The 14,113-nt window shown below is 38.9% G+C and overlaps 1 protein-coding gene across 1 annotated transcript in view; it reads left to right on the top strand.

The window, feature by feature from the left end:
• The window catches only part of LOC140341508 (IgGFc-binding protein-like), a 46,928-nt gene that overhangs the window by 19,717 nt on the left and 13,098 nt on the right, over positions 1-14,113 (top strand). Inside the window, exons 16-26 of the mRNA XM_072427330.1 lie at positions 855-1,414; positions 1,689-2,259; positions 3,261-3,460; positions 3,551-3,689; positions 3,892-4,220; positions 5,383-5,953; positions 6,085-6,677; positions 7,787-8,351; positions 8,632-9,212; positions 10,012-10,582; positions 11,317-11,516. Of these exons, the coding sequence (XP_072283431.1) occupies positions 855-1,414; positions 1,689-2,259; positions 3,261-3,460; positions 3,551-3,689; positions 3,892-4,220; positions 5,383-5,953; positions 6,085-6,677; positions 7,787-8,351; positions 8,632-9,212; positions 10,012-10,582; positions 11,317-11,516 (4,880 nt within the window). The remainder of the gene's footprint in view (positions 1-854; positions 1,415-1,688; positions 2,260-3,260; positions 3,461-3,550; positions 3,690-3,891; positions 4,221-5,382; positions 5,954-6,084; positions 6,678-7,786; positions 8,352-8,631; positions 9,213-10,011; positions 10,583-11,316; positions 11,517-14,113) is intronic.

The following is a 14,113-nucleotide window of genomic DNA, read 5'->3' as shown; positions in this document are numbered from 1 at the left end:
TGTTGGGTTCGTGTTGGGTGGGTATATTGGTAGCTGAACTTAAAACTTATTGAAGTCAATGACAGGGACAAATTTTGACCAACACTGCCTTGCATAATTTTCAGCAAGTCAGGCCAATAGGCTAAGACAGAAGTAGCATTGGTTGTTTTGATTGTGTCTGTCATTGACTTCAATGGCATTCAAATTTGGCTATGAATTTATCATATTTACTGACAGTCATAGTAATTGAAGCTGTCATTTGTAGGATTGGATGGCTCAGCCAACCAGACTGTAAGACTATAACAGCTGTCAAAGTCCACTGACCAGATTCACTGGCCCTGATTTATTAAAGCTCTCCAAGGCTGGAGAGGACGCACATTCATTAGTGAAGCTGGGGGATCCAGCAAACCTGGAATGGATTTCATCAAAGTAATTTGTTAGCTAATATTTGGAATCTTGGAACAGATCTATTTTAGGTTTGCTGGATCAACCAGCTTTACTTATGAAAATGTAACATCTCCTGCTTTGGAGAGCTTTAATAAATCATCCCCAGTCATATTATGTGCATATTGCCCTATGCATCACATGCTATACCTGCCAATGACAGGAATACCGTACATCTCACTGCTCAATCTGATCACTAAGCATTTGACAATATTCAGGTTTTGGCCAAATGACCAATGTTTGGGTCACAGACCTGGAACCAAAACCTATATGTAAATATTGTTCAGTGTACAATTATAACAAAAACTGTGCATTTTCTCTGAAGCCATTATAGATTATAGCACACATGTTAGATAAACATTCTCTTGTATGTAGCCTATTAACACAGCAAAGATGAAAATCACCAAATATAACCTTTTATGTATTGGCAGATCTGACCTGCCCCGCCAACAGTCACTACAATCTCCTTGGAAATGGTTGCCCCACCACTTGCTTCGGTATGATTGCTCCACCATCTTGTACACCATCCTTCACCGAAGGATGCTACTGTGACAATGGCTTTATCCGTAGTGATGAGGATTGTGTGCCAGTGCCGGAATGCGGTTGCGTCTTTGAAAATATCTACTACAAGGCAGGACAAAAGTTCTATGCTGACAATGTTTGCCAGAAGAAGTGTACTTGTGGTGCTGACGGTATAACCACCTGCCGAGATAGCCCTTGTGGATCTAATTCTGAATGTAAAATGGTGAATGGAGTTCTGGGATGCCATCCTAAAGAATTCGGACAGTGTGTAGCCTGGGGAGGTCCAAACTACATCACTTCAGATGGCCTTTATTATTCTTTCCAGGGCATCTGCTCCTACAAATTTATTAAGATTCAAAGTGGACACACAGACCATGAAATAATAGTGAATAAGGACCCTCAGTCAGTCACGGTAATTTATGGCACGCACACAATTCGTCTGGATAAAGGAAGAGAAAGGAGTGCACTGGTGAGTATAACGATAACCAGTAAATTGGGCTCCCAATTCTATATTTCTTTTATTTAGCCAGTTGTGATGGCTGAATTCAAGCCTGTAAATTTATAGACAATTTGTTACACTTGATATATCATTATTGACAATAAGAGCTTGATAATTGTAGATTTCAAACCTCTGTTCAAGCTACAACTATAGCAGCTCTTCTTTTATGACAGTTGATGTTTGCTATAAGATATATGCTACCTCCACGTGCTAAACATCACATTTTCTTCCCATACTTTTTTAGATAAATGGAGAGAAATATAACCTTCCGATCCAGTCTGACAAAAAGGAATATTGGATAAACCAACAAGGCAATAACATCATCATTTGGACTAAAGAAGGGATCACATTAATGTATGACCGGTTGTCGTATTTGTCAGTCAGGGTACCAAGCACCTACTCTGCATTAACAGAGGGCCTCTGCGGAAATTTCAACAAAAACCCTGGTGATGATATCCGCCTTCCAAATGGCACCATTGTCAGTGATGTTGCAGTTTTCGGGGAGTCTTGGTCAGTAGATAAAGATAAATTAGACTGCGGAGGATGCTCTGGTGATCAGTGTTCAAAGTGTGACCAAGCTGATACTTCTCTGGCCAGTTCACCCACAAAATGTGGAATGATTTCAGATCCTCAGGGACCATTCAAAGAATGTCACCAACTGGTAAACCCAGAGCAATATGTCAAGAGCTGTGTAACTGATGTATGTAAAAGTGGGCATGGTCAGGAATCATTGTGTGCAAGCTTGCAGGCCTACACGGCAATGTGCCAAGAAAAGGAAGGAAATGTTGGAGCTTGGAGAGACATTGCCAATTGCTGTAAGTCCTGTTTTGTAAAATGGGTTTATGCTTGAAACTTTTTTAGGGTTTATTCCTTTCCTTCAAACACTTTTTTGTTCTTAGCTTGGTAATATTGTACAACTTGAACTATGGACCTGATTTAATAAAGCTCCCCGAGACTGGTGAAGATAGACTATCATGGGTGAACTTGGGTGATCCAACAAACCTAAACTTGCCCGGGCACTGACGGAAGTCATTGATCTTCTGTCCAGTCCGTCCGAAATAGATATTAGGTTAGACCTGTGACTCAGCTACTCAATGTTCTAGTGCGGAGACTTTCCAAACATATGAAAGCCATACTAACCCATATCCTCACTGTGGCTAGTCCTAATACAGCCACTCTCCTCCCAACCCTCCCTGATCTGTACGCTTGTATAAAAGATGTTCAGCTAATGGAGCAACTGTCAGCTTGGCTATCTAACCAACTTGATAAATAAAATGTGATTTGGGCCCCATGGGACCAACTCCTTCTATCTGTATCTGTCAACTAATTGGAAATGGTACTGAACGCCTTTGCAGTGTGGCTGGGTAGACATGCCTTGGTCATGGTAAGTTTTAGCCCTTGCCTTCTCTTTCACCCCCAATTCCATCACCTTTCTTGTTTTTTCTCTTTCACTCTATTCTTCTCCTATTCCACTTCTTTGTCTCTTCTTTTTCCTCACTCTAATTTCTTTTTAGGGTGTACAAGGATCAGACTTTATATGATTAGTCACAAGTGATGCCGGATGTGCCGCATATGGAGCAGTCGTGTTATTTTTTGCTTTTGTTCTTTCAATTCCATCCCTAGACTCTCTCTTGAGCTATGTTGAATGTATATTTCAACTGTTATGTTCATAACTGCATATTGCTTTTTTTATTTTTGTTTGTCTTTCTATAAAAAAATTACATTAAAACATTTCTAATAAACCTTAACCATTTTGGGTAAATGATTTTATCTATTTGTTTTTCATTTAAAGTATTTTATATTTGATACCCTGCAGCACTCATCTGTCCAGCCAACAGCCACTACAGCCTATGTACCCAATCCTGTGACTTGACCTGCTATGGCCTCCTGGCATGGAGCTCTTGTAAGAAAGAATGTTTTGAGGGATGTGAATGCAATCCCGGCTATGTTTTTGATGGCGATCAGTGTGTTACCATTGACAAATGTGGTTGCATTCATAATGGAAGATATTTAAAGGTGAGAAAAGAGGAATGTATGATTATTTTGGATTGGATAACTAAAACTGTAATCTGTAATCCAGCATTGCCATTCGTTTCCTTTTCTCAGGCTGATGAAACTCTGCTAAGTGAAGACTGTAGCCAGGAATGCACCTGCACTGCCAGCTCTGTGCAATGCCAGAACCGGAGCTGTGCTGAGGATGAGACCTGTCAGATTCGGGAGGGTTTAAGGTCTTGTGTTAACAAAGGTGAGCTTAAATAATTTTGGCAAAAAAATATGGAGTGCCTTTTTCTAAAATCTGCTGAGCAAAGCTCAAGTAGTAAAATTCAATAAACTGACTGAGAAAATCAAGAATCATTTAAAGAATTTAAAGAACAGCCAATATGGGTATAAGTGGTCCTGCCAGTCTTTTAAATAAAGAAGTTGTATAAATATTTTTTATATTCTAGATCCTTGCAAGTACAAAACCTGCCGTGTCAAGGAGAGCTGTAAAGTTCAGGATGAAAAAGCAGTTTGTGTGCCAGATTATGAAGGCACATGCTGGGCATGGTGTGGCCCTCATCGCCACACCTTTGATGGCAAGGACTTTGATGTCCATGGCACTTGTAACTACATTCTAGCACAGCATGCTGGCAAAGATACCAGTCTGGAGCCATTTAAAGTTACCATCAAAAATGAAAACAGGGGAAGTCAAGATGTTTCTTATATCAAAAAGGTGAACACGGTCATGTATGGTGTTACCGTAACCATGCAAGTTGGAGACTTCAATAAGATACAAGTAAGTATTTTTCAATTCTTCAACAATCCTGAACTGGCTGAAAGATTGAAACGTTGATATGTTTTTATGGAAGATTTATGGTAGAAATAATGGTAAAAAAATGGTTTCTCAGAATACTTGATCCTGAGTGAACAGATCCCGGTGTTTCCAACTCCACCTATCAAAGCCTTTTACATCAGTTATTTTATTGTTTCAACATTTTAAGGCAGAAAAACATTTGCAAGCAATGTGAACGCAAGGAGCCTGATTTATTAAAGCTCTCCAAGACTGGAGAACATAGACTATCATGGGATAAGTAATTAAGAGGAAATAATTTTTAGAAATCTGTTTCAAGTTTGCTAGATCTCCCAGGTTCTCCAATGACATCCAGTCTTGAATAGTTTTTATAAGTCAGGCCCAGAGTAAGAATTAGATATGTTGTATTAATCAATGTTCTCAGAAGTTTGAAAAGAAAATGAGTAAGGTTTATTATTGCAAGCACTAAGGGAACATTGCTAGATCAAGAATGGTTGCTTTAGCCTGTAGATACTATAGAATATGTATGAAGGAGACAGGTAGGGATGAATGGGTTGGGAGTAGGAGTACTGTGATCGGGGACAGAAAAAAATGGGAAAGAAGAGAAAGAAGATGGCAGCGCCTGGTATCCAGCCCACACTGAAACAAAGAGGGAAGACGGGATAGCAGTCGGGACCAGGACCACTGAGGATTGACACCTTTCCACTAGTAAAGCTAAGTGTTAATTTTGTGTTTTTTTAATTGATTGTTCCCAAAGTATATGTTTGGGTTGGGCTAGCAAGCATAAGAGAGCTATAATGGGAACTCACTTTAAACGACTATCCAATCAAATGCAATGAAAATGTAACTTTTTTTTTGCATGTAATTAGATGATAGAAATCAGCAGCAACCAAATAAATCTTTTCTTACAAAGTGAACATGTGTTGCTTCCTCGGTTATGCTCACAATGTATATTAGGTACTGCATCAAGTCAGATCAAGCATTCTTGCAAGATGATGATGTCCAAGATCCTCTAGCCATTTTCTCCCATGACCTGACTTATAGGGGGTATTTTATAGTTCTTTTTTATATTAAATTTATTGTGCAACAAACTCTGCTTGCTTTTTTTTAATCAGGTATATTAATTTAATGATTATTCTCCTCTTAGGTCAATGATGTACTAACAAATATCCCAGTGACTCTTGCTAATGGGAAGATAAAAGTGAACCCGAGTGGATTATCTGTCTTACTGGAAGCTGATAATGGTTTGATTGTAAGTTATGACTGGAAATCATTGGCTACTGTGACTGTTCCCAGTAGTTATTACAACAAAACTTCTGGTCTGTGCGGCAACTTCAACCAGGATCCAAACGATGACCAGAGTGATCTAAATGGGAAACCAGTCACTTCAATCACAGACTGGATAAAAGAATGGAAAGAAGATGACCAAGATCCTTTCTGTTCTGACTTTTGCTCTGGCCAGTGTCCAAACTGTGCCGAGGACAAGAAAGGTCTATACAGAGGAGATGATCATTGTGGTGTCCTTGTCAAAGAAGATGGACCTTTCAGAGATTGCATGAAAAAGGTGGATCCTAAAAGTCTCTTTGATGCCTGTCTCTATGATGTTTGTGTGAATGGTGGAGCCAAAGTCATTCTGTGTCAAGCCCTGGATACCTATGCCAAGATGTGCCTAAACGAAGGTGTTAAAGTTTATGATTGGAGGGCAACCTATGGATGTCGTAAGTGAAGCTTGGTTTATTATTGCCCCTGCATTATTATACGTATCACAGTGTTAATATCTCCAGTGTTGCAGTTTAATGTTTTAGATATCTATATTTATATAATGATTACTACAATTCTTATTTTTTAGCAATCGTATGTAACATTGGAAACAGCCACTACAATGCCTGTGGAAATGCCTGTCCAGCTACTTGTTCTGATAGAAATGCCCCAGCCACATGCACAAGATCCTGTGTAGAGACCTGCGAGTGCAAGGAAGGAATGGTTGTTAGTGGGGACAAATGTGTTTCCATATCAAGCTGTGGATGCAACCATAATGGGCAATATTACGAGCCTAACCACTCCTGGCTTGATGACAAATGTAGCACAGTTTGCCAGTGTGATCCGGCTCTTGGAAAAGTGGTTTGCCAACCAAACGCATGCAAAAGCAGTGAGACCTGCACAGTGGTCAATGGAATACGGGGCTGTCATCCCAAAGGATTTTCAACCTGCATAACCCATGGAGATCCTCATCACGAGACTTTTGATCTAAAGAAATATTCTTTTATGGGTGCTTGCATCTACCAGCTAGTGAATGTAACTGATCCTTCCCTGACCCATTTCTCTATCATTGTGGAAAATGAAAAACGTGGTAATGCAGCCGTGTCCTTCACCAAAGGCGTGACCTTGCAGCAGGGAAAACATAACATAAGTATGAGTAGTGACTTCCCACACATGATTAAGGTATGTGATTCTTATTCAAAATAGATTTTCACCTTACAGACATCAATATTGGCCAGTGAAAAATAATTCACTGCTTTGAGATTGCCATTTACTTTGGTGTGCTTGTAATTGATGGACTTTTTAGGAGGCTGTAGGTTGCAGGCATTGGCTTTGATTTATTAAAGCTCCCCAAGGCTGAGGAGAATACACTTTCATCAGTGAAGCTGGGTGATCCAGCAAACCTGAAATGAATTTCATAAAAGTCATAAGCTATTTGTTAGCAAATGTTTTCAATCCTGGACCAGATCCATTGCAGGTTTGTTGGATCACCAAGCTTCACTGATTAAAGTGCATTCTCTCCAGCCTTGGAGAGCTTTAATAAATCGGGGCCATTGTATCCAAAAGTACCGTTGTCTTACAACGAATGATAATATTTGTGATGTGTATTTCAGTGAATGGGTAACTCTTGAACAGCACAAGTCCCAAAAAAGATACCCTAGGTGAAATCTAAGAGGCATAGCAGGGAGAATATTACACAACTTGGTTATGAGAACCAAAAGTACTTACTGCATCATAAAATTGAAAACAAAATGATAAAACATACGTTAATGAACTCTAAAAAATGGCGGCTCACTTTCACCTTTTTACTCTTTGATTTGTAAAAATGTGTATAGTTCAGATTACTAAAGCCACTTTAGGCTGTCCAGGACTTTGATTTAACGGGTTTTCTTTACAATCTTCTAAAAATATTTTCATTACAGTTGTGGGTGTTTGGCTATTGGTATGTTATTCTAAAGACCCCACATATGCAGAATCCACAAAATACCACCCTCAATGAAATTCCACATTCTTCTTTTTTTTCAAGCAGGCTAGTTATTACATAATTAGGGTAAAAAAAAACACAAGTCCATCAAGTTCAACCACTGGCTACTCTTATCTAGATTTAATGATGCCATTAACCCAAACCATTTAATCTTATTAGTATTCTCTCAGTTTAGGAAATAAGGGTAAAAAGATTGGGTAAAACCATTAGGTCACCCATGTATGTCTCATTGCTTTGTGCTAAACCTTCTTGTATATTATTTGACATTCACCAAGGTATAACATGTATTATATATCTGTTTTCTCAGGTTGATGGCATATTAAAGAACTTACCCTATGTTCACGAACCAACAAAAACAAGAGCTTATGAATCAGGGTCTCTAATAAACCTTCAAACAAATTTTGGCCTAGGTTTAAGTTATGGTTATTGGAATTATGTACGTGTGACCTTACCAAGCACCTACAAGGGTGCTGTGGGGGGTCTTTGTGGCAACAACAATGATGATCCCTCTGATGACTTTGTCCAAAGAGATGGAATAACAGCCAAAGATGCAAAGGAATTTGGAGAACACTGGAAAGTTGGAGAGTTTGCTGGTTGTAAAGAAGAATGCTCTGAGTGTAAAATGTGCAACGATCAACAGAGGGAAGTCTACAAGAATGACCAGTATTGTGGTCTTCTTATAAAATCAAATGGACCATTTGGCCAATGCCATTCCTCTATTGACCCAAAACCTTTCTTTGATGATTGTGTGTTTGATGCATGTGAATACAAAGGTCTCCAGACTGTTATCTGTGACATCATGGCTTCCTATGTCTATGAATGTCAAAGGAATGGATCTATGATTAAGGATTGGAGAACACAATCTTTCTGTGGTAAGTTGCCGTGCAATTGTAAAAAAAACTAAATCCATTTGACATTAACATTTTATTTTTAGGGATTTGCAAAATGTGTCTCAGGTGATCTTCCTGCTTAGAGGCCCCAATAATAAAGTATACCTTTCTCAGAAAGTAAGTCAATAGATATTTTAAAATCAATAGATTTACAGTTCCCGAAAGCGGCAAGGAAGAATTGTAGCCAATGAGGTTACCTCATTGCCCACTATTGAGTGTGCAATAATTGAACTCCAATTTATATCTCTATAATCTCTTTCAGCACCGGCCTGCCCCCCAAATAGCCACTACAAACTTCTCGGAAATGGTTGTCCTGCCACCTGCTTTGGTTTAATTGCTCCCCCGTCTTGTGTACCATCCTATACTGAAGGGTGCTACTGTGAAAAAGGCTTCATCCTCAGTGGTAAGGACTGCGTGCCAGTGGCAGAATGCGGTTGTGTCTTTGAAAACATCTACTATAAAGCCGGACAAAAGTTCTATGCCGACAATCTATGCCATAAGATGTGTACATGTGGTGCCAATGGTATAACCACCTGCCAAGAGAGCCAATGTGGAGCCAACAGTGAGTGCAAAGTGGTTGATGGAGTCCTTGGATGTCATCCCAAAGAGTTTGGACAATGTGTAACTTGGGGAGATCCACACTATCTCACTCTAGATGGCCTCTACTATTCATTTCAGGGCTCCTGCATCTATATACTTATCAAGATAAATAAAGGACCTGATGTCTTTGAAGTTCAAGTGGACAATGAACAGTATGGAGGTGTAGCAGTCACCAAATCGGTCACAGTGAAGTACAGAACACACGTCATTCATTTGGAGAGAGGAAGATCATGGTTTGCTTTGGTGAGTAGTAAGACTTGGCTCTTTGAAATAAGGATAGTTCTTGGATAGCAGTATTGGAGTAAAGATTTAATAAAATATACAGAAGGTTATGTGCACACAACCTAAAATGCCCCTATGCTTTCCATAGACGAAACAAAGTTATCAGGTTACCTTTAATGCCGCCCCCCATCCACAACTTCACATACTTACCATCCCTTGAATACTCAATCACTCAGTGTATAAGAACTGGCATAAAAAAAAGATAATGAAGATTTATAAAAGTTCTCCGAGGCTGGAGAGGATCTATTTTCATCAGTGAAGCTGGTTGATCCAGCAAACCTTTAATGGATTACATCAAGGTAATTTTTTGCTAGCAAATGTTTTAAATCCTGGACCAGATCCATTCCAGGGTTGATGGATCACCCAAGTTCACTGATGAAAGTGTATCCTCTCCAACCTTGGAGAGCTTTAAATAATCAGGCCCATTGTGTAAACTTTGAGTCAGTTGGAGCTGAGAACTGAATACTCCTTCTACTTCATGCACTGATTAGATCACCAAAAAACAGTTATTCCCCCACTCCTCTATTTTCATAAGCCTCTGGTAAATAAAGCTCCAGGATGTGAACATTTTGAGAGCACATTATGCAGACATGATCCACTATTGTCACCATCAAGAAACCAAACTTAAGAGAATTTATGGGCAAAGTGTTTGAGGTTTGATGTCATTATCTAGCCATCCAGCAGTTTATTTTCATTGAGGGATACATGTTCCATCAGAACAGGCTAATTTCATTTTTTTTTTTTTTTTTGCAAATGTTAGATTAACGGAGAGAGGTACAACCTTCCGGTCTTCTCTCAACGAATGGATTTTTGGATTTACCAACAAGGCAACAATGTCTTCTTCCAAACTGAAGAAAGGTTTACGGTCATGTATGACCGGCAGTATTACGTTTCAGCCTGGATTCCGAGCACCTACTCTGGTTTAACTGAAGGCCTCTGTGGAAATTACAACAAATATCCTCAGGATGAATTCCGCCTTCCAAATGGAACCATTACCACTGATGTAGCCGTTTTCGGTGAATCCTGGCTAGTATTTGGAGATGAAAGTGACTGCAAAGGATGTTCTGGAGATCAGTGTCCAAAGTGTGATGAGGCTGGCTCCACCTTGGCCAGATCTAACACTAAGTGTGGAATGATGTCAGATCCCAAAGGTCCATTTAAAGAGTGTCATCGTCTGGTCCATCCAGCGATATATGTCAATAGCTGTATCTTTGACATTTGTAATGGACGTGGTGGTCAGGAGGCTCTGTGTGCCAACCTGCAAGCCTACACAGCCCTGTGCCAAGCAAAAGGAGGCAAAGTACAAGCTTGGAGGAATCTCGCCAATTGCCGTGAGTTTTTTTTTTTAATTAGATCATATGCACAAAATGTAATAAATCACTCACAAGATTATAAAATTAATTCCTTCTGCAGAACACTTTTCTGCTCCAAAAGTAATTATTTTATTGGTTATTCACTGTATGGGCAGCATCAAATTTCGGTAAAGTCAACGTAGTCTGTAGCCAAGAGTTGGTTAGGGCTTCCAGGGCATGGACCCACAATCTACCACATGCTGGGTCTGCTTTCCAAGACTGGTGAGGATAAACTATGATAGTTGAACCTAAATGATCTAACAAACTTGGAACAGATTTAAACCATGAGACTAATAACAAATGATTTTTTATAAATCCATTCCAGGTGATTGTGTATCTGGTGGAGAAACTTCTAGGTTCCATTGTTTCAATGGCATTAATTGATTCTCCACCAGGTAATGCTTCAGTGAATGTCAAATTCACTCATTTAAAAATATATACCCCTTAGAGCTTGTTCTAGTTGTCTTGTCATCAGTTAGATGATGCATGTGATTAATAAATGGAATACCAAGGAAAGACAAAGGGGTAAGATGGAAGGTGGCACAGGACTAATGCTATAGGGTAACAGTAAGTATACATCCACTTATTTTGGTGTGTTCCTGTGTTTTGTAATACATATGGAAATGTGTTGATTTTAACGTTATTATTGTTTAAATAAATCAGTGTTCTTCACGTGTGCTCTGGAATCACTTTGCTTTCTTAATTCCTTGCAGCGCTTACCTGTCCACCCAACAGTCACTACAGCCAGTGTACTCGATCCTGTGAGCAAACCTGTCACAGAACGCTGACTTCCAGCTCATGTAGTAAAACATGTTTCGAGGGATGCAAATGCAAATCGGGCTATGTCTTTGATGGAGAAAACTGCGTTACCCTTGACAAATGTGGCTGCATTCATAAAGGACGATATCTCAAGGTGAGAACAGAAAGTTGCCATCAGGGGTGTCTCAAGAAAATGCTATGTAATGTTGTTGTTGTTGGTTGCGGAAACCTTACTGTTTTTTCATGCTCATGTAAGTGGACCATAATCCATAACCTTCAGGTCTTCATTCCAGCCATAGGACCCCCATGTCAAAAACCAAAACCCCCAGGTCTTTATTCCCGCTTTAAAACTCCCATACAATATCCCTAACCCCCATATCTACATTCCAACTATAAGACCCCCATGTTATAATCCATAACCCCTAGGTCCATATTCCAGCCATTGAACCTCCATGTCACCATCCAACCATTATCCTAGCCAGGACCACATGACAGTGCTATGTACCTTTACCAGTTGTTTTATTTATGACACCTCAGACCATGTGACATAATGCCAACCAGAAGGGTGGAGCACACGTGTCAGAGCTCCCCCTCGGCTGGATGCATGTTCTATTAGTTATGGGTGGACTTTGTGACATTGGCCCTGATCCATCAAGAGGTCGCTCACGCATCAGTTTTCGCGATCTGAAATCGGAAGCCGTTGCGCAATTCAGCAACTGGATGAGCTCGCGGCCGGAGTCGCGCATCACCGGCAGCTTTACACTGGCGAGCTTGCATGAAAAGTCACTGTTCCCCTAAAAAATCATTCTTTCTAATGGCACACCTAAAAAAAATGTTTGGGCTGTTGAAATGTTTAAAACATTTATGTGCGCTAAGAAAAAAGCATATTTTAAAATCACTTATTTCTTTCCTGTTTGCCAAGAGTTAACCGAGTTCAACTCCTCCACATAGGCGCCTATATAAAAGCTTACGATGCCTGTTCAGATGAGCAGCTCGCGGGTAAATCCCGCGACTATCTCGCGACTGACCGCGTGCGAAGCCATCGGACTAGATTTTCCCACAAAAATCACAAGCACACACACGTTCTTTTGTTTGCTTCTTATGTATATATGTGTGTGTGTATATATGTGTATATATATATATATTTATATTTATTTATAATTATTGAAGGATATACATAAATATATATATAGCAATATACACAAATATATATATAGAAAATACTTTTAACATTAAATCCTCCCAAACTCAACTTTATTTTTTTAACTATTAGAAGATCTGTTTACTGGTGTACCTATCTAAAGGATCATATTGATCAATGATAATGACATGTCCAAGTGCAAAAAAAAACCAAACAGCCAATTTTGACAGACTCCGCAAGTGCTAATTGCAAGTGAATTTCTATCACCTGTGCGCTTAAGTTTGAGCATATATAAGGGTGTGTTTTAACTTGCTTTTTCCTTTTATCTTTTTCTTTGAGGGACTGTTGTTTTGTTTGTTATCCTAATCTATGTTGCTGCATTTGATACTTTGCTTACCATTTAGCATAATAGCGTCTTTTTTTATTTGTTTTTACTTTGAATGTTTATATGTCTATTTTGCAATTTTGAAGTCAATTTTAATGCTATGGTTATTGTGTTTGTGGCCAAATTGTTTGATTGCAAAATTCTGCCTTTTTTTAACACTTTTCAATGTTTGTCCTGCATAAATATTTTCTTATTTCCACCCTTGATAGGGCAAAATTGCCTATTGGTTTAGTAAGTATTTTTTGAATGCAATATTTGTTGGGCCATTTTTGAACTATTTTGGCTTTACATGGAAGTGTGGATTTTTTGTTTTTTTTTGTTTTTAATTTTTTGTCATTTAGAGTGTGTGTGTGTGTGTTTTTATGTATTTTTATATATTATTAGGAACTTTTAGCAAATGTTTCTTTTGAATAAAGTTGTTTCTTAAGATGTTGTTCTTTGTTGTTATGTGATCTCCTTTCCAATCTCTCAGGACACACAGTTTAAAAAGACAATTGTGATTGTTTTTAAGCTGTTCTTTCCTCTGAATTATTTGTAAGGCAAAAAACAGCACAATTGTCTTATTAAAACTCAGTGCCCAAACTTCAGTCGCGTGTAGCTCATAGTTGTGCGTCACAGCGAACCTGCTACATGGGCTTGAACTGTTTTCAGCTGAAAGATGCACTGCACTTTTGCACAGTCCTCATTAATGTAAGTATATATTTTTTTGTGTATATTGCTTGTTTTGCTTCATATCCACTCATGTATGTATAGACATGACTGCACATAAAGCCAAACGTGTGTGTACATATACATAGAAAAGAGAAATTATAAGAAGAAATAGGCAAAGAGGGCTTTTTGGACCATATTGCTTAACGTTGAAAATATTGCCTATTTCTTCCTATGATTTCTGATATAATGGGCTTGGCTACAAGCAACATTCATGGAGGATATTGCTTCTGGTTAAAAGAAGGAATCCACTTTTATGTGCTTCCACTACCAAGCTGAGGTGAGTAAGTCAATATAGATAGTGGAATCTGCAAAAACACCCTGAAAGATGGAAAAACAAGAAAATGTTTGGCACAAAGTGGATTTGGCATTGGAAGTTTTAGATACTAGTACTATTTGTTTTGTGTAAACACCTAAATAATGCATACACTCCAGTATTTATGAGCATTAAGTTAAGCAACAACACAACATCTGTTCATTTCTAAGAGTGCCTGACCCTGCTTGTGAGCTTGGCAAT

Source organism: Pyxicephalus adspersus, chromosome 11, assembly GCF_032062135.1.
Source record: "Pyxicephalus adspersus chromosome 11, UCB_Pads_2.0, whole genome shotgun sequence".
Lineage (NCBI taxonomy): Eukaryota > Metazoa > Chordata > Amphibia > Anura > Pyxicephalidae > Pyxicephalus > Pyxicephalus adspersus.
This window is presented reverse-complemented; position numbering and strand designations above follow the sequence as displayed.